The sequence below is a fragment of the Pseudorca crassidens genome, chromosome 13, assembly GCF_039906515.1.
Source record: "Pseudorca crassidens isolate mPseCra1 chromosome 13, mPseCra1.hap1, whole genome shotgun sequence".
In the NCBI taxonomy this organism is placed as follows: domain Eukaryota; kingdom Metazoa; phylum Chordata; class Mammalia; order Artiodactyla; family Delphinidae; genus Pseudorca; species Pseudorca crassidens.
Window position 1 is genome coordinate 41,328,619 of NC_090308.1, and position 24,844 is coordinate 41,353,462.

The following is a 24,844-nucleotide window of genomic DNA, read 5'->3' on the forward strand; positions in this document are numbered from 1 at the left end:
AACATTATATGAACTGAACAGTAGCCGTTAAGAGGCTTCAAGGTGGCCTGGAAAATCAGATCCTAGAGTTCTTGGTAGCATACAGTTGACTTCAAATCCCTTCTTTAAGGGCATGCCGTAAAAAGAATGAAAACTTGCCCCTTAAATCAAACCAAACTATGTGTTATCACAGGAAGACACATTTCAGTTGAAGTTAACTTTGTTCTTTCAAAGATTAGTAAAATAGTGGTCCAAAGATTATTGTCCAAGAGGCTAAGACATCTTTACAACCTGGTCTAATGATTCACTTTTCTTTATAAGTGCTTTAATTACATATAGAGGAAAAGAAAATAATATATATGTTTTAATCAGATTAGTTTCAGAACAAATAAAATAACACATTAGAGAAAAAAGTTACTTAAAAATAGTTGTATTTATATTCCACAATTTGCTCAAATACTGGTTTTCTTATAAACTTTCTACAGGATGTTTTTTAAACAAATTCTTCACATTGTATCTTGACTATGGACTTATGGAATTTCAGGGAAATAGTTCTGTGTGTTTTTATAGCTTAATTTGTACTATAGGGATGGCAGGTGGTCACATGCAGTCCATGTGGGATTCTAACATGACATTTAGTGAGTTTTCTGATGTGGACCATCCCTTTGATGCTGAAGGTAATGCATCTGTTGAAAGAAGTGATTGTAGATTTGGATTACTGCTCTCTGCATCTTCCAGTTTTTCTGTGTTATCTTCCCAATTAATGTGGAATCTTGTGACTCTGGGATTGGATGCCAAAATGTTCCTTTGAAGCTAGAGGAAGAAGGAAATATATAAATGGTAAACACTAAGAAAGTTAGATTACCATACACAAATAGACCTTAATAGAATGGTTCTTTATATTAGTACTCCTTAAGGGCTAATTCATATACAAAAGTGTAAGTCAAGTAAAGCACATTAAACATAACATAAACGAGAAATAGGGCCGAAGCAAAGAAATTATTTTAGTCTAATGGAAGCAAGATGTGGAGAACCTGAGGGAATTATCCAGCTCTTTTACTATCCAACAAAATATTCTAACTCTGTACTTGTTTCCTAAAGGGGAGAGAATCTCTTGAAGGCTTCAGAGGATGCTTTATTTAACAAATTAACATGCTTTCTAGATTAATGTGGTGTTTCTTCACTAATATTTTCAAGGAAAATGAAAAATATTCCCACATATGACCTCTCATTATTAATAGTTTCCTATCTTTTAATTATTATGGCTCATTCTTAGAAACAATATTCTAGTTTCTTCTCTTTTTGCTATACAAGGAACCATACAGGTAACTAATAAATTTGAAATGGAACGTTCCACATCAGAATAAAAAACCTTCCAGCCTTATTATCAGAAAGGAGAACATTCCATTCTACTCCCATGTAATTTTTCTTGCATGGTCTGGCAGATAGGGTGTTATGTTCAATCTCACAAAAATCACCAGTTACTAAACTATTACAGCTCCCAATGGAAAATCATAAAGTACTTAGTATTTTTGAGAATACCGAATCACAGATTTTCAGCTTCTCACTCAGAAGCTACGCTGTTTTCACCACCAGATAATATTTAAGACCTTTAGTTTAACCTCTGAGAACAGCACATAAAGCAAGGCGTATAGGAGTTTTGAGATAACAACGTTCCTATGAAAAACAAACACAAAACTTCCCCCCACAATTTTGGGAAGAGTTACAGACAAAAATATTATTGAATAATCAGTAAAACAAACATGAATTTGAATGTCTAAAGACTGAAATGGATAGAATCATGACGTATGGGGAATGCCACACAGAGAGCCATTACTAGAGACCTGTTTCTTATAGGAGGCACTTTCAATTTTCTAAATCATCAGAGACTCTCAAGGTGCCGAACCAACAGTAATTACTAATGACTAATCTGGAGGTAGGGTTTGAGGTCATCCATGGTAATGGAACAAAGATTAGTTTGCTCAGTTGGCACAAGGACCTCAAATTTATTTTGTCTCAAAGCCATTTTCATAGTGTACCATGAAATGGCAATTGCTTAAAAAAGTTGTATAGTAAAATTAATGAAAAAGGAAAAATCAGAGCATTACCTTAGAAAAGTCTGGTTTTACTGGCGGATTTTCCCTTAATTCTGTCTCAGTATATTCATTATTTACATAATAACCAACTCTAATAAATTCTTGACCTCGATAGGTGCATGTAATTAGCACAACTGTTACACCTACTGCATCTGCATCTGGAATGAGTCCCGGATTAGGTGCATCAGCCTAGAATAATTTAAAAAGAAAAGAAACACACATCACAAAAGGTTGTTAACCATAAGCAAAACTGGAGTTTTGGTTACACTGAGCACCTTTGGTTAAGGGTGCAGCAACCAAAATATGGAAATCATACTGGGAAGGCAAATGCTCACTTTTTTTTTTTGAAACTGACTTATAGCTAGAAAATATAATTCACGTGTTTCTCCACAGTATACCTAAGTACCTGGGCACCTGAAAGCATCACTACGTCTAGAGAAAAATAATTCTGGCTACAGTGTGTGGTTGTTCATGAGGGATTATGCAATATTCAATAATAGAACCTTTTATAAAATATAGTAAGCAAATCAATAGTCTTACTAATTCCAACCTTTCCCAGTCATAATTTTCAGACCTAAATTAGTAAATATTCAGTTATCTCCATATAGCCTTTTGGCAGCAAATGTTTGTTATCCAGTTTCCCAGGACACATATTCTCATATCCACTCATCCACCCTTCACAGATATTCTAATAGTAAATTAATATAAAACTGAAAATGGAATGGAAATAGTTATATAGCAGATTTTCAAAAAATACAAATAGTCCCACATATGGAAATTCAATGAAGGTAAAGATTGTTTGAGATTGATCATGTAATCAATGATCTTGTTTTGAATCAAAGTGCTGTAAGCTGAACCTTGAGGAACGCAGAAGGTGGGGCAAGTGAGCTAGAGGTGGCTGAGAACATGAGTGAAGGCTAGCGCCCTGTCCACAGCCGTGTGGAAGACAGTGAGGACACTGGTTGGAAGGAATCACAGACTGGGGACAGGCAGTGATGGTGAGGCATTGAGCATGACCTGAAGCAGCTATTCTGAGTGGTAAAGTGCATGAAGTCCCAGCAGATTGGCTTACTCTTGCTACGACACTAAGGACCATCCCTGGGCCTCGGTGAACACTTCAGCCAATGTCTTAGCTTGGGAACACTTCTGACTAGTGTTCTCAATCAGGCCATTATCATAGAAGACTCATAATTACAGTATACCTACCACATGTAGGTGACACAAAAAGGCATAAAACACTCACCTAGTTACCCAGACTAAAAATCTGTCACCCTCAGCTTCCCTACCTCCTCCATCTAGGCAGTTTCAATGTTTCCCATCTCTGACAGCAGAATTCAAGTCTTTATCTCTTATCTGGAATATTGCTAAAACTTCCCTACTGGTCTGCCCCAGCAGTAGCCTATTTGCACTGAGGCCAGCATTCGCTATCTAAGCACAGATCCATTCCCATCCCTTTACCAGGTTTTAAAACCTCAGATGATTACCCTCATTTCTGAGATAAGGATCTCAGTTTTTAACTTCATTTATAAGGCCCTTCACAACTGGTCTCCACCCAACATCACAACCCCTTTAACTCCACATCTCTTGGTCTAGAAATGTAGGTTCTTTAAAATGTAATAATAAGCTTTCATGCCTCTGTGCCTTGCATATACTCCTTCCCTAACATTCTGAAAAATTCATCTTTGAAGCTTGCATCAAATGTATCCTTTTTAGTGAAACCCTTTCTAACTCAAAGGTGTAATTAATAGCACTCTTTATGCACTCATATTATTCAACACAAATTCTCTTTTTTTTTTTTTTTTTTTTTGCGGTACGCGGGCCTCTCACTGCTGCGGCCTCTCCCGTTGCGGAGCACAGGCTCCGGACACGCAGGCTCAGCAGCCATGGCTCACGGGCCCAGCTGCTCCGCGGCATGTGGGATCTTCCCGGACCGGGGCACGAATCCGTGTCCCCTGCATTGGCAGGCGGACTCAACCACTGCGCCACCAGGGAAGCCCACAAATTCTCTATTAATGTATGTCCAATGATCTAAATATGTTTCCCCTTCAGTCTTCTCTGCGATTCTATGCTTTATCTCGGGCAGGCATCCCATCCAGCTCATCTTTGTGATCTCGAGTCCAGCATAGCTCTAGGCACACAGTATATACTTAGTATTTTGAAATTCATTCGTAACTCAGTTCCTGCCCTGACGTGGTTTATGATCTCTCTTGGAGAGATACCAGAATGGGGACAGAGGGCCTGTCCTCAGAATATGCCGTTTGCCTTTGGGTGGAGATGGGAAATAGAGGTAGTTCAGTAATATGGGAACTTTCCCCTCTATTGCTTCCCATCCCCTCAGCAAATTGGTTCTAGGCATGTTTGTGTTTTAACAGTTGTTTGCTAAAGGATTCAGCTTGAGCAAATTCAAGGAGAGAAGCCTGCAGGCCTCTCAGATCATTTAGGATGGAGAAGTGATCAGCAGAGATCTTTGACTCCAACAGGCAATACTAGGCAGACGTCCGGGCACCTTCCTGCTAGCCTTATTCTGAGGCAAAATCCTGGCAGACCAGGGGAATGCTATGGTAGTTTGTTTAAAACATAAAAACTGTTTTAGTTCCTTTCTGCTGATAATGGTGAATCCTAAAAAATGCACAGGCTGAACATATGATCTAAATCACACTGTACTTGCTTTGTACTTTTGGCAACATGTGCACAGGATGCCAAGGTAAAAATCACTAGAGGGAAATAGTTTTGAGTAATTTTTTTCCTATGATACTTCAAGCCAAAAGCTAAGGAGTATTCTTAACCAACATAAACACATAGAAAAGATTTTTAAAAGTCTGTTTCAAAAACATGGCATTTATTTGCAAGTTCTGTTTTTTGTTTTGTTTTAGCAGCATAGAAAGGTATATTACTACCTCTCAAATCAAGTTTCTTGCATCATAAATTATCATCTGTGAAGTAGAGGTTCTCCAGGCTTGTGGGTCAGAGCAAATACTGCTTCTCTGTATAACAATTTCAAGAAGCTAAGAGAATAAAAGCTTAGTTCCAATTATAGAAATAGGCACTGTCTGTCAGTGATTATACTAAACTGCTTTATTCCTCATTTAATCCTCGTAACGTTCTTATGAGGTAGGCTAGTATCCACGTTTTAGGGATGACTGGAGTGACTAGGGGAGGCTGGGAGCCTGTCTGAAGTCACACGTGGCTAATAAGCAGCAGAGTGGGATCTGAACCAGGTCTACAACTGCAGTGCATCCCCACACAGTCACACAACTCAGCTTCACAGCACTTTTAATATATTTGAGCCTTTAGTCAATATATTTAAGCTTTTCTTAACTGTTTATTTAAAATATAGTATTTGTTGCTTTTTATTTAATAAAAAGCACTAGGGCTAGGAGAACAAAATTCTGAATTCTATATTTAGGAGAGGGGAGGGAGCAGTAGCAGCTCTAGAGATACCATATGTCTGAGAGATTCTTAGCTCATATCTGGTGGGATTATTTGACCAACAGTATTTATTTAAATTGGTCCCATCTGTGAAGTGAGCGAAGTGAGAGGTCAGGGAGAGAAAAGTTAGATTTTCAGTGGGTTCTACTTAACTAATGAGACTCTGTTGGGTAGAAATACTTGTAACAAAATTAAGAATAATAGTTTTTTAAAAAGCAATGGCTAGTTACTCTTTGGATTATTATAAATATCTCCCTCTAATAAACATGGATAATTGAGAAGTGACTGAATAGTTTTATACAACAATTTGACATGGATTAAAAGAAGTAATATTTTTGAATGCAGAAGACAATGTCCGAAGACTTGGCACAGACCTAAATACTGTCAGTGGTATCTGAGAACATAATTATGTTAGCAGAATTTCTCCTCACAAATGATAAATAGAGTTGTGGATTTGTAACTGTAATCCTCTATAAGAACTGTAGAGTAGATGCTTTAGTAGACCACTGGACTTCATTTAGTTCCAGTGACCCAAGATCTCGTACATCTCTATCTTCTAACATACCTGATAACCTAGCTGAGTTATTGATTATGCTGAAATAAAGTTGTTTTGTTATATCATCATCATTCCTAGTGGCTGAAACTATAATCTGAAAATGCATATTACTAACTATCCCCAGTTAGTAGTAAGCATTTTGAATCCCTGTTTGGGGCTGCTGGACAGCCACCCTGAAGGTCTCATACTAAGGGACTATTCACAGGAAGAGCCCAAAATTAACCACCACGTGGTCCTGACAGAGTATAAGGTTTACTGCATGCTGTGCAAACCCTGAAGTATAAACATCACAGTAACATCTCTCAGCACACAAAAACAGGAAGTGGCATTCCTTCATGACACAGAGACTTCTTAAAACATGATAGAAGCAGACAAAAAGTGAATGCAGCAGAACCAGAGTGATTTAACCCAAAAGGAAAGGGTTAAGGACCATTTAGAAATGTATTTGGCATACATGTTTACCAAGAATAATCTTACCTGAAATACAAACATATGCCTTCCTGCAGGAACAGGGCCCACTAAAACAGAGTCTAAAACTTGATCGTATTCTTCACTTTCTGCAGAGCCCACATAGATAATTTTCCATTCCAGGTCTAGGGTTAAAAACCAAAACATTATTTCATATTCATTAATTACATTATGAGATGACATCAAAGACCCTTTGAATGTCCACTTACACCATTTATTGGCTGCTAAAATTGGCTTTTCATAGCAGAAAACCCAGAAAGGCACTGAAGTGCTCCTTATAAATTTTGGGTGTGAAATTCTTACATTTCATAGCAGAGTTTCTCAAAATGCTGTTTTGTGAAATACTGGTCCCTGGGCAGGGCTCCTCACAAACAAAACAACATGGCCAAAAACTTGGGAAATACTACAACCTTCTCTTGAGGATTCATAAAGCACACTGGTACAGCAAGGGGTCTGAAAAATCCTTCAGTAAGGAACACCAGTACCATTAATCCAGTGTTTCCTAAACTGATTTGGCTAAGGAATCCCTCCCCCCCCTTTTCTGTATGTCATCTTTTAACAACCTGCTAAGCACACTTTTGAAGGGCTCCCCCATGCTATGTTGCACAGATCCAAATCATCAAAGAGCTCCAAAGTGGAAAAATCATTACTTGCAAACTGCTCTTGTGGATCAGAAGCCCCTTAGGGCTTCAACTCATCAACTGTTAAGGGCCCACAGCGGGGTTTTTCCCTCATGGCACCCCTTCATGGCATACATTCTTTACACTGGGAAGAGGAAAACCAAGGATCCTTATACCACTTGATACATCAGAATATTTACAGTGGGAACAGGCACGAGTAACAAGACAGAATAAAGTGCAACCTAAGACGTTCCGTGTAATTCAGACTTTATTGAGCACCCTTTACAGTGTGCTCTGTGAGAAGAACCCAGAGATGAGTCAAATGATTGTTCTTTGGAAGAGGCCTCTTCTTTAGTAGGGGGAGAAAGACCACTCTACAAATTCTCTGAGACCTCCTGGTCCCGTTAGGGTGTTTGGCACTGTGTGGTCTGCCTCTTGGATTCACTCCACAGAGTCTACACCAGCAATCCCAGAGGGTGTTTCTGGGCCACCTGTGGAGAATCCAGTTAATGCCACCATGTATTGTCATTTTTCTGTAACTTTGTAGATATTTTTGTTCCCTAAACAGATAACAGAAGTGTAGTATAGGTAATACTTATTCATACTGTATTACAAACTGCAAGTTATTGAACTAAAAGATCCCTTAGGTTTATATTTCTTTTATTATGTCATGGTTCTGTCCCAGACCTAGACCACTTTATCTCCAGTTTCTAGCACATTTCCAGATGCAGGGTCCTACATCTGACATCTCATGAGATCATCTGTTTGTTGATGAAGATTAAGAGAGGGACCAAGCAATATGAATATCTAGTCAGAAGGAACAGCAAGTACAAAGTCCAGGCAGTAGGCACATGCTTGACATGCTCAAGAAAAAGCAAAGTCGCCAGCGCAGGAGCAGAATGAGCAAAGGGGAAAACAGCCAACCATGAAATTGGGGGCAAGAGGCGTGGCCAGATGATGCAAGATCTTGAAGGCCATCATCAAGATTTTAGGCTTTTACACTGAGTGGCATGGGAAGCCACTGGAGGGTTTTGGGTAGAGGAGTGACATGATCTGACTTTCATTTTAGGAGGATCATTTTGGCTGCTGTGTTCAGTGTAGACTGTAAGAGGGCAAGGGAAAAAACAGGAGACTAGTTCAGCTGAGGCAAGAAATTATGGTGGCTTGGACCACATGTAGCCCTGGGGGCGAGAAGGAGTAATATTCTGGATAAATCCCGAAGATAGAGCCAGCAAGAGCCACTTATTTTTACAGGGGGCAGGGGAGGGAAACAATCAGGAGTTCTAGAGATAATGAATAAGTGGAGATAATGAATAGGTCTGGTAAAAATTTAGTTGAAAATAGGTGGGATCCCTAGGGAGTGAGCCTGGGCACTCTCCAAAGTTAAGAGGTTGGGGAGATAAGATCAATAAAGTCACAAAACTAGTGGCTAGTGAGGTAGGTAACCCAAAAGTCAGTTGGAGAAACGGTTTTAAGAAGAAAGGGGTGTGGAAGCTACTAAACTAGCTGAGTAGAGGTAAGACTGGGAATTGTCACATACAGGTTTTCATAATGCTTTGTTCATTTCATGTGTATCTGTACCACTCTGTATCGTGCTCTTAGCTCAATTGGTATAAATTGGCATTTGTGGTCTGGCATAGGAACATGGTTATGACTTAAAAACTTACTTTCATAAAATACCTACTATGTGCTGGGCATTGGCCTTGCCACTTCACACCTGTTGTTTAAAACCTCAACAGCTTTGTATCATATGGATTTAATTATACCTATTATACAAATAGGAAAGTTAAGACTCAGAGAGGCTAAGTAACATACCCAAATTCATACAGCTAGTAAATCGAAGAATCAGAATCCAAGCTATGTCTCTGCTTGGACATAAACTCCAAAGCCTGGACCCAACTTGGACCCAACTCCAAAGCCTGGGCTCTTTCCAAAAATCTAAGGAAGATAAATTATTCCTTTTAGTTCTCAAATGAATAGTGAAATAAAGGAACTTAATTGTGGGAGGTGGGAAGGAATGGGTGAGGGCAGAGGCCATGAGGAGATAATCTAGCCTTAAGGAGTATAGGCTGTAACTCAGGGAACACCTGTAGCTTAATTTTTATGCTTATGGATGCTTGCTGTAGCTGAGTTTAAATGCTCAGTACTTATTTATGAGTTTAAAATGCTCAGTACTTATTTATAAATCAGCATCAGTTGTTTTGTCCTTTTTTTTTTTTTTGGAACCCAGCTTTCATTCCCTTGTCTCCTATATTTGAAACAAGAAGGGATATGGTCAGATGCTTTGCACAGATTATCACTTGAAGGAGTTTACTCATTTATTTAAAAAGTTAACTTTCATTTAATCATGGTAATCCCAGCCTGCAAATTATCTCCATTTGTGGTAGGAGTGAGGGACGTCACCAAGGGAATTTCAAACTAATTACACTACTTGGGAAGACCTGTGATCTAGGGGGAAGTATGTAGTCTTTGTGAATTAGTACAAGCCTGAGGTTTTAAAGTAGGAAGCACCATTCAGTTCTGGTACATTATAAGTATTCAACTGACAGTAGCTATAATTATTGATATTGATCAACTTAAAAAAGAAAAGGCTCCATTCAGTAAAGAAGCAGAGAGTCAGCAATCCACAAGGCATAACAAAGAGAGAAATAAAGTCAATCAAAACTTGTACAGGCTTGGTGACCATCAGATCAAACACATCCAAGGTCTCCTATCTCCCAGATTTACAGGAAAGCCTCTGCTTAAATCTGTGGATTGCTGTCCTACCCCTGTATAGGTCTTACAGTAGAAACAAGTATATTCTCTTAAGAGTAAGTACTCCTTAAGGCTTTTTCTGAAGCAAAGCTACAGGGCAGCTTTTAAAGGAAAGTGAAAACATTTGGGGGCTATTGACAACTTAAAGTATGGAAAATGGCGGCCAACCTCTGACTTGGGACTTGAGACAAAATTATAAAGTGAAAATTTCTCTTCAGAATATTCTTTAGTTCAATTTCAAGAACAAATTTTTTTAAAGAACTGCAGTATAAAAGATGGGACCTATAAGAAACCTTTGCTAAGTAAACTCAATTTCCTTAATCCACACAGCCTCTAGGTGGAGTATGTAAGCATGGCACCTTTTTGAAAGATTCCTTTGCAGCTTTGGTATGACTCAGCTTAAACTCTTAAACAATACTAAATAAACGCCCAGTATAGATGCCCTGGGAAGAGAGGTATACAAGCAGAAGTAGGTATATTCCTGACATTAGTAAAAACTTTGATGTGATTCAGCTGGGTTCTGAACAGATCCTAGTTAACAAACAGAACACATCAATGGCAGGTTTCAACCATCCAATGTCAAAGCCCTGTAACAACATCCTGAATCATCTAACTTCCTTGTTCAGAACTGACTCCTAAAATGGAAGGTATCACTTAGAAATACCCGTAATTTCAAGAAGTTCTAATGCCTAAAACACTGTAGTATAAGTTGGAAAGGACTCAATAGTTTTTCGTGCATTTGCCCATTTTTATATGCAATTGGTAATAAAAAGGGAAAATTAGTTTAAAGGGCATGAAAATGGGCCTGGTCGCTGAAGTGCTTATGGTAGTACTATGGGAAAGTAACCAAATAGTTTCAAAGTACCGTAATAAGAAAAATCCCCTTTAATGTTATTACCAATGGCCTATTTAGGAATTAGTTTAATAAATGAATCGTCTCTGAAAATGTGCCCTACTTATATATGTGCATTTGTGCTTTATATATGTAGTAAAACTATATGGAAGAGCACAGACTAAAGTGTTAATTATGGTTACTTAGAGTGAGATGGGGGAAGGTATTGAGTACAGAGGACTGTTAACTTTATATATGTATGTACAACTTTTTAAAAAGTCTATTACAATGAGCATATATTGTTTTTGCAATTTAAAAAGTTAACAAGTTAACACCCTACATAAAATACATTATACAGAGATTAAGAACTAATTTTTAAAGTGAAAGTGCTTTACATGCCTTGATTAGCATATAATTTAAAGTGCATTTTGCTAAACATACTTGTAAGTTCAAAGAAGTATGTCCCCTATTTAACTGTTGAATTACCATTGATGAAGTTAAACTTTTTCCCCCTCAAATTTTGAAAATGGAGCACTGGATTGTTTTAATAAAATCGCAAAGACCTTGGCAGATTTTAGCTTTTTAAATTTATTACTGCATATATTAAATATTTATCTTTTTGAAGACCTTAAAACGTAATTAGAAAAAAATAGTAAAAAATTTTGCATTGCCATCAGGACTTTACCTTTTATTTCCTAGCCCACTTTACTGTTTTATGTTCAGGGTATTTGGATGTGGAGTTACTGTATTTAGATTTCAACACGTTCTTGAAGAAAGTCTTCTTTCAGACTACTTAGAAGCCAGTGATTAAGTCCTGGAAATTATTTAAGTATTTTACTTATTTCTGTTCTCGGGTTAAATGTAACTTCCTAGCTTAGCAATATTTTTCTTCCTGAGAGGAGAGAAGATTTCGGTCATTAAGGATGAGGAGTCCACGCTGGTCTGGGCAAGCCTGAGCGCCAGCATCCCCAGGCGCCCCGAGCATCCCGGGCGCCGGCCGGGGAGCGCCGGCCCGCGAGCACCGGCGGCCCCCGGGAGCACCGGCCCGCGGCGCCGAGGGGCCGAGCCTGCGCCCGCCTCCCCTGCTGGTTGGTCCAGGGAGCCAGAAATCAGCGCAAGGACAGCCTCGCTCTCCTCCCCGAGGCGGCCGGGCATGGCCACCCAGGAGAGTACGGCAACTCCAGCGTAAGCCCTAAACATGGATCTGCCTCTTGCTCGGGGGCAGGAAGGTGGGCAGGCGGGGCGCCGCGTTCGTCACCCGCGGAGAGGAGGCGTCGTGACGCCGGGGTCGGTGGCCCAGTTCTCTACTCTCGGTAAGATGGCTCCGCTGCGAACTCGCCGGCGCGACCACACACATATGCCTCTCCTTCCCACCTCCTCACTGGGGCCGTGGGGGCCGCGGAGGCCGTTGGCGGCCGGGGGCCAGCCCAGCGCGACCCCCGGCCGGCGCCACGGGCGCGAGTGCGGGTCTCGCGAACCGTCCGCCCGCCAGACAAAGCTGACAACATGGCTACCTCCGCTCGAACAAGTTCCTCGCAAGTTGAGCCGCGGCAGGCGCCCGGGCTGCGGCCGAACGCCGCGCGCGCCTCGCCGGCCGTCGTCCATCAACTTCAAGTTTCCCTCCGCAGAGCCGAGCCCGCAGCCCGCCCGGCGCTAAGCACCGGCCGCCCGCGCGAGGCCGGGCCCGGGAAACTTTCAACGTCTGCAGCCCGCAACTGACAGCCCGGCGGCGGGCGGGCGCCCGACTCACCTTCAGACAGGTCCTCGATGCACTCGAAGGTGATCTCGAACTGGAATGGGTTGTAGAAAGGAGAAGGGTTATCCAGCACCACTACATTGTTCACCTGAACCTTTGCCATATTTTGAAAAAAACACAAACAATGGGAACGGGGGCTTGTTGCGGCACAATAAAGTCCAGCGCGTGGCCGCTCGGGAGAGCGCAGACCCCCGCCCCGGCGCCGGCCCGACGTCGTGCAGCGGAGACTTGAGAAACTTTTTTTTCCTCTTTTTATTTACACGGGAACACTCCACAGTGTTTTGCAGCTTTCCTATTTCACTAAACTACAGCCCATTCTGCTCTGATAACTAGCAGCGTTGTCCACGATTGGCTGCACCCGAGCTCTGACCCTCCTCCTCCAGCGAGGGCCTCCGCGGCGAGCAAGATGGGCTCCCGCTCTCGGAATGGACTCGGAAACTTTAACTGCGGCTCCACCTGCTGGTGTGGATTAGGACAAAGGCGGAGAACAAAGTGAGTGGAATACGGGCTGTGAGGCCCGCGCGGAGGCCGCCGGCGGCGGCGGTGGGAGGGGCGGCTCAAGCCCCGCCTCCGGCCCGGCGGCTCCCGCGCCTCACGTCGGGCGTGGCCTCGGTGGGGCGGGGTCGGAGGAGGAGGCGTGGCCACGGCTAGGCGGAGGGAGGCGTGGCCACGGCGGGGAGGGTTGCTCGTCGTCCGCACGGCGGCGGGAGAGCGCGATCTCCGGCGAAGCCCGCCCCTCGGGTTTGCTTAGTGTGGTTTTTTGGTTTTTTTTTTTTCTTTTAACGCTTTCTTTACATAAGTCCAACGGCTGTGCCGGCTCTCTAGCAGATGTGAATTCGCTGTCTACACTAGGTTAGGTTCAGTTGTCTGTATATTGGGTAGTATTTGAGGTACAGGGAAGGGTTGGTTGCAGTGGAAGTAAATTGCATTTTATAGACTGATGCCAGCTCGAAAGGAGCAAAGCCATTTTGGAAATCTAGTTCTTGGCCAGTATGCGTTTGGGCACGACAGCGCCGTTAGTTAAATAGATACAAAATGAAGGGCAAGGAGACGCTTTTCCACCCACACTTTGTGGAATAGGTAATATTTGGGCTGCACCTGGGTCTTCCTCTTCCCATTCCAACCGGAAAGTCTGGAATAAGAAAAAGATGATTAAAGGTGGGATCAGTTACGCCCAGGTTTCTCCCGTGCGGTGGGCACAGCAGGAACATAAAAGGAGAAAATGGAAGTGTCAGGAGACCAAAGGGCAACAGATAAAACAGAGAAGGGAAAAGCAGAGGAGAAACCACAAAAGCATACCAAGACATGCAATTTTCAAAAAATTCATGACCTAAACCGTTAGTAAGTAAAAATTTGTGGCAGACACCACAAGTTCAGAGGAACCTTTGCTTGATTATTCTCCATTCAGTGTCAGTGTATTTATGCTGCTTGACTACCTCTGTAGGGAAAGGGAGAGCTTGTAACACATTTTTAAGGTTGTTGAACTGTTTCTATTTACTAAGTGAGAGGGGTATAAAGGGATTTTTTTTTGCTGCTGCTGCATAAACCATTTTTTTCCTTAAGTATTTTGAAATGAAACAATTAAACGGCTAATTAAATTCAGAGAGAAAATTATTTAAGTATCATCTATGCTGGAAGTTTGAGAGAAAATTATTTCTTAAGTATCCTCTATGCTGGAAGTTTTCTCTTAGAGAATTTTTGCAGAGAATTTTTCAGTTATCATTCTTTGGACATTGTTCATACCTAAGTAGTTTGCTTTTGATGACTTTTGATGACTTCTTCATCTGATGGTCTTTTGAAAATTAATATGGGACAGCTAATACCAGGCCTCCCCGCATTTAGGGAAAGTACTTAGAGTGGGGATCCCATTTTATCGTCAGTGGATTAGCAGTCCTATATGACCTACTAGAAAAGGTTGCCTCAAGCCCAGTTGCTTGTGTGCATTAGACTATAAGAGTGATACTGTGGCGACAGATGCAGATTGCGTTGAGTGATAAACTGTATTTTCTGTTCGCTGTTGTTAATGCTGGGCCTAACACCGCCTCAGATAAAGTATAAATTGCTGTATGCTGTAAGACACACTGGACATATAAGATAAATAACCATTTGAAGTATAAAACATGACTCCCTTGAGAATGGTGTATGGAGTTTCCTGATTACTGCAGGCACACTTAAGAGGAGATTCTAATCCACTTGCTTTATAAAAATGACCTTATAAGCTTGGTAAAATCAAGTGCATTTTGAATCTGACCATAGGTGTGTCATAATAAGGTGCGTCTTATCATAAGATTCGCTTCTGGTGGTATGCAGCATGAAGAATGAGAAGATTTACTGGATACTACTTGTTTGGCTTATTTTCTTTGAAATCTTTTGTTTAACATGTCGTATATAACAGTATTTAAGGGGAAAAAAAACCCTCCCTATTAGTTCACTGGAAGCCACAGAATTGGCTCCAGGCCTTTCATATTGCCTTTCGCCATCTTAACTCTCTTTGTTACTGCCCCTCAGAAGTATTAAAGAGCCTTTGGGTATGCTCTCCAATAGTTTCCTCACCGCTGACAGTGCTTTCTAGGAAAGGCCAAAGGGATTCTCAGACGTACCCTCGCATATCTCTAAATTAACTGGCATGCCGTAGGGGTAAAGATTGTAAAAGCATTATTCTGGTTTCAGAGGCAGTCTATAAGATCTGTTGCTGAACAACTTTTTGGTGACCCTCAAACAGTTAACGATATTGCAACAGATGGGTCACCATGAATGCTGTCATGTCTTAGGTACCCAAGGGGACCCACATGATGCTTGGAGGTCTACACGGAATGTAATCCCCAAATCACTTCTCTCTGTACAGACTGATTGGGGGAAGGATGGCTGAAAAAGGATGCTTTGGCTCTTAAATGAACAAAGCCTAAATTAATGCCTAGGACAGAGATAAATGAACCTAGTTAGCTATCGTTATGGGCCGAATTGTGCCCTCCACCCCCAAATTCATATGTTGAAGCACTACTATGCCCTCAGTCCCTCAGACTGTGACTGTATTTGGTGACAGGGCCTTTAAAGAGGTGGTTAAGTTAAAGTGAGTCCTTTAGGTTGGGCCCTAATCCATTCTAACTGGCATCTATATACAAGGAGGAAATTTGGACGTAAAAAGAGACACCAAGGGCACTCATGCACAGGAGAAAGACCAGGTGAGGACACAGCAAGAAGGCGGCCATTTGTAAGTCAAATGAAACCAACCTTGCTGACACCTGATCTTTTATGTCTAACCTCCAGAACTGTGAGAAAATAGATTACTGTTGTTTAAGCCACCCAGTCTGGTGTTTTGTTATGGCAGCCCTAGCCAACTAATGGAGGTGTAATTTTTCCTCCCAGAATTAAGTTTATTTGGTACTCTAAGTGTGTTTAATCCACGTACTGTCCATCTATCAAGGGGCCATTTAGCCATGCCAGCAGGCCATGGGGTGGGGTGGGGTGGGGTGCTGTAGCTGTTCCTCAGAGGAAGTGCCTGCTGTAGGGTGTGCACACCTTAAATTCTGAGCAGACCAGATGCAACTCGCGTCTGTGTTCCAAAGCTCATCTACAGAGGGCTCCTAAGTATCTTAAACTTGAAGTTAAATTGAAGTCACACACAAAACTAGATGAAGGAGTGAGTTAAAATGTACTAGAATTAAATTGGATTAAGTTAAAATATACTGGATTAGGGACTTTCCTCGTGGCGCAGTAGTTAAGAATCCACCTCCCAATACAAGGGACACGGGTTCGAGCCCTGGTCCGGGAAGATCCCACATGCCGCGGAACAGCTAAGTCCGTGCGCCACAACTGCTGAGCCTGCACTCTAGAGCCAGCGCTCCGCAACAAGGCAGGCCACCGCAATGAGAAGCCAGTGCACCGCAGCAAAGAGTAGCCCCCCCCTCGCCTCAACTAGAGAAAAGGCTGGGTGCAGCAACAGAGACCCAGTGCAACCAAAAATTAAAAATAAATAAATTAAAATATACTGGATTAAAATGTATTAGAACTAAGAATTAAATCAAAGTCTCAGACCCTACCTGCTGCAGAAGTTATCATAGGTATGGAAATGCTGACCTCTTGCCTTTGTTCAAATCCTAAATTTCACCTGGGGTAATTATATTATCACTGTCTTGAATTCTCTTTGAGAAGACATTTGCGTTATCGTCCCCATCTCTTAAAAAAATTCTCATGTAAGGCTTGTTGTAATATGATCTTTAGTTTAAAGGGCTCCCTATTCTTATTATAGGATGTCAAAATTTCACGACAGTTTTAAATGAAAATTTCTGTATGAATGTAGAACGTAGAGATTTGCTGCAGTTTACAGACATTTCTAGAAGGAATAACTCCTAGAGTAATGATTTTAATAATAATAACTCATTATATATGTAGAGAGAGAGTATTTATTATGTGAATTATTGTGCTAAGCTCTGCGGAATATTCAAAGACAAAAACGTATGTGGACATTATCCTCAAAGACCTTATGGTCCAGTAGGAAAGATAACTACGTAATCAAGTCAGTATGGTACAGAATAGAAAGTGTTAGATGCAACTTTAACAGTAATGGTTAAAGTTCTATGGGAGGCAAAATATGGTATCACAATAAAGGCTGTGTGTGTGTATATATATACGGTATACATACAGATATATTGCATATATGTATATACCTATGATGTTTTCTTTACTATTTGTAAAAAATTTTTAAATAACCTGTTTTTGAGCCTTGTAGCACACTGGTATGGTAGGAAGGTAAAATATTATCATCTCCAGATAACAAATGAGGACACTGGTGCTCAGAAACCTGCTCCTTTAAGTGCTGACTTAGTGCTTCTCTGTTTTCTGTCCACTGTGTCGGATAATATTTAAAGTGGACTTTACGTGGTGCAGAAAAGCAATTGGTATAATTTCCTGGAAGAACCCACAGGCTGGCAGACACTGCAGTAATGACTTGATGAATGAACTCTTGAGGAACAAAGCTCCATGAATGAGGTTTGCTCCGGTATATACTGGGAGTGAGAGGAGGCTGCAGCCAAGGCAGAGCTGTGGGAGCCTCCCCATTGAGGCTGCATATGCCAAGTCTCCTGTTGCGGGAGGAGTGATTGGGAGGTGGGGAGGATAGATCCTGGAATGCATCATTACACTCTTAATAAGGTTTTTATGTTTGTTACATAAAGTGTGTCCCCCTCCTCCATTCTCTGTAACAGTTTCACTGTTTTGTGTTCATTGCTACCCACCATTAGGTTACAAATTTGTTGAAGAGAAGCTGTGTTTGGCCCCTTATCCATAGCTGGACTATACTGTTAAACAACTTTTGGATGGACTATACTGTTAAACATCTTTTGGATCACTGTCAATACTAGTCAGCTTTCTGAAGCACCATAATCATGTTTCTTGTGGACAGTCTGCTGATGTCAATATCATGGTATTGTTTCTGACCAGAAGAATATGGATGGACATGCTTGATAATTATATTGTTTCTTTCTTTCTTTTTTTTTTTTTTGCGGTACGCGGGCCTCTCACTGTTGTGGCCTCTTCCGTTACGGAGCACAGGCTCCGGACGCGCAGGCTCAGCGGCCATGGCTCACGGGCCCAGCCGCTCCGCGGCATGTGGGATCTTCCCAGACCGGGGCACGAACCCGTGTCCCCTGCAGCGGCAGGCGGACTCTCAACCACTGCGCCACCAGGAAAGCCCTATATTCTGTTTCTTGTATCTAGTTTTTAACCATGTGTTCTTAGTCCTCTTATAAATGAAGCTCCTTCTAAACTCGTTTCCTTTTGAAATCAGTCTCTACTTGTAGTCCACTGTCCTTCATGTTTTACATTCTGTCCTTTTCTCTTTCACCCTCCACCTCTCCTGTTTGTCAGAGGCTCTGTCCTTTCCCTAGTACCAGGAAGAATTCAGTGCTAAGTAGAGAGGGGACTCAAGTCTTTAAAACATCTCTAGGCTGGACCACTGCTTGCACAAAACCTCTGCTAAGCACAGCAGCTTTTTTAGTCGGTTACTATAGAGACAAATGACGTTAGATGGAGTCACGCTTGACGGAAGCTAGGCAAGTCAGCTTCCTGAGATTGGAGGCCTTATATGCAGGGTTTTTTAGAAAAGGTAGAAAACTAGCAAGGATAGGAAGTGGAAAGGTTTCACAGTGAACTGATAGCTAATTAATTGGTGGATCTTGTTGGTAGAATTTGTGCCCGTTAAGGCCTTGAATCCAGCATGCAAAGAATCTATCTCTAAATACCCCCGGTATGATTACACAGTGATTTTTTTTTTTAATAACAGATATATTGCTATCAACATTTGTATACAGATTTTTGTGGGGGACATATGTTTTCATTTTTCTGGGTATATGCTTAAGAGTGAAGTTGTTGGATCATATGGTAACAAGAAGCTACTAGACTGTTTTCCAGAGTGGCTGCACCATTTCACGTTCCCACCAACAGTGTATAAGCTTTCCAATTTCTCCACATCCTCACCAACACTTGTTACTGTGTCTTTCTGATTATACCTTTGGGTGCTGTGAGAAGTCGTTCTCACTGTGGTTTTGATTTACATTTCCCTGGTGGCTAAAGGTGTTGAGCATTTTCCATTTGCTTATCAGCCATTTGTATGTCTTCTGTAGAGAAATGTCTCTTCAGCTCCTTTAGCCATCTAAAAAATTGGGTTATTTGTCTTTTTTATGGTTAGATTGTGAGTTATTTATATATTCTAAATATATATAGAATATATAGTCTCTGATAAGAGACTTGTATTTACCAGGTTTGCAAAATTTTTCTCCTGTAGTGTAGCTTATCTTTTCATTTTCTTGGGGGTGTCTTTTGCATCACAAAAGCTTTTAATTTTGATGAAGTCCAATGTCGTAATGGCATAACGATATAGACCAACAGGACAGAGTTGATTGTCCAGAAATAAACCCATACATTTATGGTCAGTTCATTTTTGATAAGGGTTCCAAGACAATTCATTAGGGAAAGAATCGTCTTTTCAAAAGTTACTGCTGGGAAATTGGACATCCACATGCAAAAATATAAATTTGGATCCCTCTTCACACCATATGCAAAAAATAATTCAAACTGGCTCAAAGACATCAACGTAAGGTGCTAAAAGTATAAAACTCTTAGAAGAAAACACAGGCATCAATCTTCTGGCCCTTGATTAGGCAGTATTTTTGAGAGATGATAAAAAGCACAAGCAAAAAAAGTCTGAATATGGGGTGTTTTTTATTTACATCATTTTAAATTTCTTTCAACAACGTTCTGTACTTTTCACAGTATAAGTTTTATATATTTCTTTTGTTAAATTCATTCCTAAGTATTTTATTCTTTTTGATGCTTTGTAAATGGAATTACTTTCTTAATTATATTTTCATATTCTTCATTGCAAGTATATAGAGATACAATGGATTTTTTAAAATTGATTTTGTATACTTCAACCTTGATGAACTCATTTGTTAGTTGTAGTTTTTAGTGATTTCCTTAGGATTTTCTATATGTAAGATCATGTCATCTGCAAACAGGGATAGTTTTCCTTCTCCCTTTCCCTTCTGGATGTCTGTTATTTCATTTTTTGCCTAATTGCCCTTCCTAGAACCTCCAGTACAGTGTTGAATAGGAGTAGTGAGAGTGAACATCCCTGTCTTGTTTCTGATCTTAACAGGGAAGCATTCAGTCTTACATCAAGAATGATGTTAGTTCTGGGTTTATCAGGTTGAAGAAGATGTCCTTTATCAGGTTGAAGAAGTTCTCTTCTGTTCCTGGTTTGAGTGTTTTTTAATGAAGGGTGGTTGAATTTTGTCAAGTGCTTTTCCTGCCTCTATTGAGATGATCATATGCCTTTTGTCCCTAATTCTATTAATATGAGGATATTACATTAATTGATTTCCAGATGTTATACCACCAATCTTGGATTCCTGAGATAAATCTCACTGGGTTATGGTTATATAGTCCTTTTTATATATTGCTGGATTTGGTTTGCTAGTATTTTGTTGAGGATTTTCGTATATGTAGTCATAAGAGATATTGGTCTTTACTTTGATTTTTGGTGTATGGGTAATACTGTTCTCATAGAGAATGAGTTAGGAAGTATTTCCTCCTTTTCTACTTCTAAAGATGAGTTTGTGAAGGATTCATATTTGATTCTTTTAATGTTTGGTAGAATTCACCAGTGAGGCCATCTGTGTATGGTTTTCTCTTTGTGGGTAGTTTTTAAATTACTAATTCAATCCCTACTTATTATAGGTCTGTTCAGATTTTCTTTTTTTTCTTGAGTCAGTTTTGGTAGTGTCTTTTTAGAGTTTTGTCAATTTCATCTAAATTATCTAATTAGTTGATATACAGTTATTGTTGTGTCCCTTTGTAATACTTTTTATTTCTGTAAAGTCATTAATAATGTCCCATCTTTTTAATTCCTGATTTTAGTAATTTTATTCTTCTCTCTCTTTTTGGTTTGGTCAGTCTAGCTAAAATTTGTCAATTTTTGGATTCATTAATTTTCTCTGTTGTTTTTATATCTCTGTTTCAGTAGTTTCTGTTATATATTATTTCCTTCCTTCCGCTTTCTTTGGGTTTAGTTTGCTCTGCTTTATTTCCAGTATCTTAAGGTGGCAGCATAGATTGTTGATTTGAGATCTATCTTCTTTTTTAATGTAGACGTTTATAGCTATAAGTTACGCTCTGAGCACTGCTTTAGCTGCATCCCATTAGTTGTGGTATGTTGTATCTTCATTTTCTTTCATCTCGGTGTTTTCTAATTTCACGTTGTTCAGCCACCTATTCACTGCATAAATACGTTTCTACACTATCTCTGATAACTGGACTTTCCACTTTTACTTAAAGATTACTTTGACGAACAGTTTATTCCTTTGCAAAGTAGCTCATTCCTTTTTAAACACCTCAAGGTTTCCAGTAGTTCCCTGTAAAATTCTGCACGTTGGTCTCAGTAATTTCTTTTGAAGCCACCCCAAATTAGCCTAATTGCTCTTCCATAGGATAGTTCTCTAAATATGTAATAATTATTACTTTCTCTTCTCTAAATCTTTGTTTCAGGCTAATCATAGCCTATGCAGTAAACTATTTTTTAAGTGGCATTATTTCCATGTCCTTCATTATTTGTTTACTTTCTTTTTTATTAGTATTTCTTTTAAAATTTCATGTCTCAATGTAGATATTAATACTGTACATCAGGAGTCAGCAACTTTTTTCTGTGAAGGGCCAGATATAAATATTTTAGATTTTTGAAGGCCATTCAATGTCTGTCACAACTACTTGACTCTGCCATTGTAGTGTGAAAACAGCCATAGACAGTATGTAAATGATGAGCATGACTGTGTTCCAGAAAACGATTTTTACAAAAACAGGTGGTTGGGCCAGATTTGGCCCACAGATCATAGTTTGCTGACTCCTGCTCTGGATGTTATCTAACCAGTGCAGAACTTAGTGTGATTTTATCTTCACTTCTGAATGCTAGTCTTGCCTTAATGTATTTTTTAGATTGTATTGAAATATTCTGAGGGGAAGTTGGATATAATTCTCATTTATGCTCCTCTATAGGTAAGGTGGTTTTTTCCCCCCCTCTGGCTTTTTTCAAGACTTTTTTCTTTACCTTTGATTTTCTAAAGTTTAAATCATATGCATAGGTATGGTTTCTTTAGTGTTTTTCCTGCTTTATAGTCTCTGAGTTTTCTGGATCCATGGTTTGGTGTCTGACATTAATTTTGGGAATTTCTCATTATTGCTTCAAATACTGCTTCTGTTCTCCTTCTCTCTTTCTTCTTCTGGTATTCCCATTACATACACTGCATGTCTGTTACACCTTTTGTAGTTGTTCCATAGTTCTTGGATATTCTGTTCTGTTATTTTCCATGTTTTTCTCTTTACTTTTCAGTTTTGGAAATTTCTACTGAGTATCCTTATTCTCAGAGATTCTTTCCGTAGCCATGTCCCCTCTACAAGTGAGCCCATCAAAGGCATTCTTCATCTCTAGTGATTTTGATCTCTAGAATTTCTTTTTGATTTTTTCTTAGACTTTTAATCTCTCTGTTTACAATGTCAGAGACAAATTGTTGATATTCAATGTGAGAACCTGGTAGAGCTCTTGGAGGTGAAACTCACAGGAGTGTGTGTACCCACCCCCTCCATGACTGGGTTCCTAAGGAATTTTTAATTCTCAGAGTTGTCCACAAGGAGGCTCCAGCAATTTGTCAGTTACAGTTCAGGGATTCCTGTCCCAGTGCTGGTGCCCGTAGAGGATTCTGTTCTGGTAAGTTATAATTCTCTGTCTTTCCAATTTTGGGGGCAGCAGTTTGCCCTGTGAGCTCATTTTTTTTGATGGATCTTAGAACAATTGTTGATTTTTCAGTTTGTTTAGGTTTTCACTTTTTAGGATGGATTAGCAACTTCTAAGCTCTTTAAGTGCTGCACCAGAAACCAGAGGAGCTCACATAGCTTTTTTCCTGTTTTCTTCTATAAGTTTTACATTTTTCATTTAGGTCTTTAATTCATTATGAGTTAATTTTTGTATTAAATGTGAGGTATGGAGAAATAATGATTTTTTTTCTGTTTGCATAAGGATATCCAACTATTACAGCACCATTTGTGGAACAGATTATCCTTCCTCCATCGAATTGCTTTTTCATTTTTATCAAAAATTACTTGACCATATATTTGTGGGCCTATTTTTGGACTCTTATTCTATTTCATTATTCTGTCTGTCTATATCTTTTCTCCAATACCACACAAAATTGATTACTTCAGCTTTGTAGTAAATCTGGAAATTGCGTCGTGTGAGACCTCCTAGTTTCTTTTTTGGTTTGATTCTTCTATTTCCTTTGCTTCTCCATTTAAATTTTAGAATCACCTTGTCAATTTCTATAACAAGAAAAATCCCACTAGGATTTTGTTTGGACTTGCATTGAATCTATAGAGCAGTTTGGGGAAACATCTTAAAAGTATTGAGTTTTCAGTTCATTCCATGAACATGGAGAATCTCTTGATTTGATTACATCATCTTTGATTTCCTTTATCAATGTTTTGTAGTTTTTGCACACAGATCTTGCACATCTTTTTTAAGATTTATAACCAAGTATTCATATTTGGGGGTAATATTATAAATATATTATTTTAAAATTGCAATTTCTAATTGTTTTTTCCTAATATATAGAAAGATAGTTGATTTTTGTATATTGACTTGCACCCTGCAACATTACTACACTTACTTATTAGTTTTAGTATTTTTTGTAGATTATCTGGAATTTTCTACGTAATCATTTTCTGCAAATATGAACAATTTTAATTTTTCCTTTTCAACCTGTACATTGTTTATTTCTTTTCCTCGTTTTATTTCGCTGGCTAGAACCGCCAGTATGATTTTGAATAAGTGATGAGAGCTGATCTCCATGCCATGTTCTGATCTTGGGGGTAAGCATTCAGCCTTTCATCATTAAGTATGTTAGCTGCAGGATTTTTGTAAATACCCTTTTTCAGATTGAAGATGTTCCCTCTGTTCCCTAGCTTTCTGAGAGATTTATTCTTTTCTTTTTAATCGTGAATGATTGTTGAGTTTTATCAAGTGTTTTTTCTGTATCTGTTGAGGTTTGCTTTTTCTTCCTTAGTTTGTTGATATGATGAATTACAGTGATTAATAGTTGAATGTTGAATTAGCCTTGCATTCTCAAGGTAAACTTCATTTAGTTATGATCTGTTATCATTTTATGTACTGTTTGATTTTTATTTTTTCAGGGTTTTTTGCATCTATATTAATGAGGGGTACTGGTGTGTAGTTTTAGTATATCTTTATCTGTTTTGGGTATCATGATAATGCTGACTTCATTAAATGAGTTAGGAAGTGTTCCTTGTTTCTCTATATTTTTGAAAGCTTTGGTATAATCGGTATTATTTCTTCCATAAATGTTTGGTAGGTTTAACCATGAAGTCATCTCAGCCTGTAGGTTTCTGTTTTGCATCGTCTTTAACTACAGAATCAATTTTCAAAGTAGATGCAGGATTTTGCAAGTTATCTATTCCTTTTTAGGTAAACTTTGGCAGTTTATATATTTCGAAGAATTTGACCATTTCATCTAAGCTAGGACATAGAGTCATTCATTGTATTTCCTTAGGGCCTATAGTGATGTCCCCTCTTTCATTCCTGGTATTTATAACTTGTGTCTCCTCCTTTTTTTTTTCCTTGATCAGTCTAGCCAGAGGTTTATCAATTTTTATCAACAGTAGTTATTATAATTACTCATTGTGCTCCTTTCAAAGAGCTTTATTTATATTCTATTTGAAAATCTAAGAATCTGTTAAGTATTTTCTATTGTTATCCTTTTTTTATAGATAAATAAACTGAGGCCTGGATATACG

At 39.5% G+C, this 24,844-nt stretch overlaps 2 protein-coding genes across 4 annotated transcripts in view; one reads left to right on the forward strand and one right to left on the reverse strand.

Moving 5' to 3' along the window:
• The window catches only part of MCM9 (minichromosome maintenance 9 homologous recombination repair factor), an 83,095-nt gene that overhangs the window by 25,493 nt on the left and 32,758 nt on the right, over window positions 1–24,844 (forward strand). The window lies entirely within an intron of this gene.
• ASF1A (anti-silencing function 1A histone chaperone) lies at window positions 394–12,955 on the reverse strand. Its single transcript, XM_067702259.1, has 4 exons — window positions 12,485–12,955; window positions 6,538–6,653; window positions 2,088–2,264; window positions 394–792 (listed from the first exon to the last, which is right to left on the reverse strand). The coding sequence occupies exons 1-4, from the start codon at window positions 12,591–12,593 to the stop codon at window positions 580–582; spliced, it is 615 nt and encodes a 204-aa protein (XP_067558360.1). The 5' UTR covers window positions 12,594–12,955; the 3' UTR covers window positions 394–579.

Bases quoted from the DNA above. Each gene is read 5' to 3' on its own strand.
- ASF1A (XM_067702259.1), bottom strand. From the start codon at position 12,593: ATGGCAAAGGTTCAGGTGAACAATGTAGTGGTGCTGGATAACCCTTCT. The intron at 6,654-12,484 runs GTGAGTCGGGCG...TTTTAACCCTAG, and splicing joins CATCGAGGACCTGTCTGAAG to ACCTGGAATGGAAAATTATC. The intron at 2,265-6,537 runs GTAAGATTATTC...AAATTATTCTAG, and splicing joins GGCATATGTTTGTATTTCAG to GCTGATGCACCTAATCCGGG.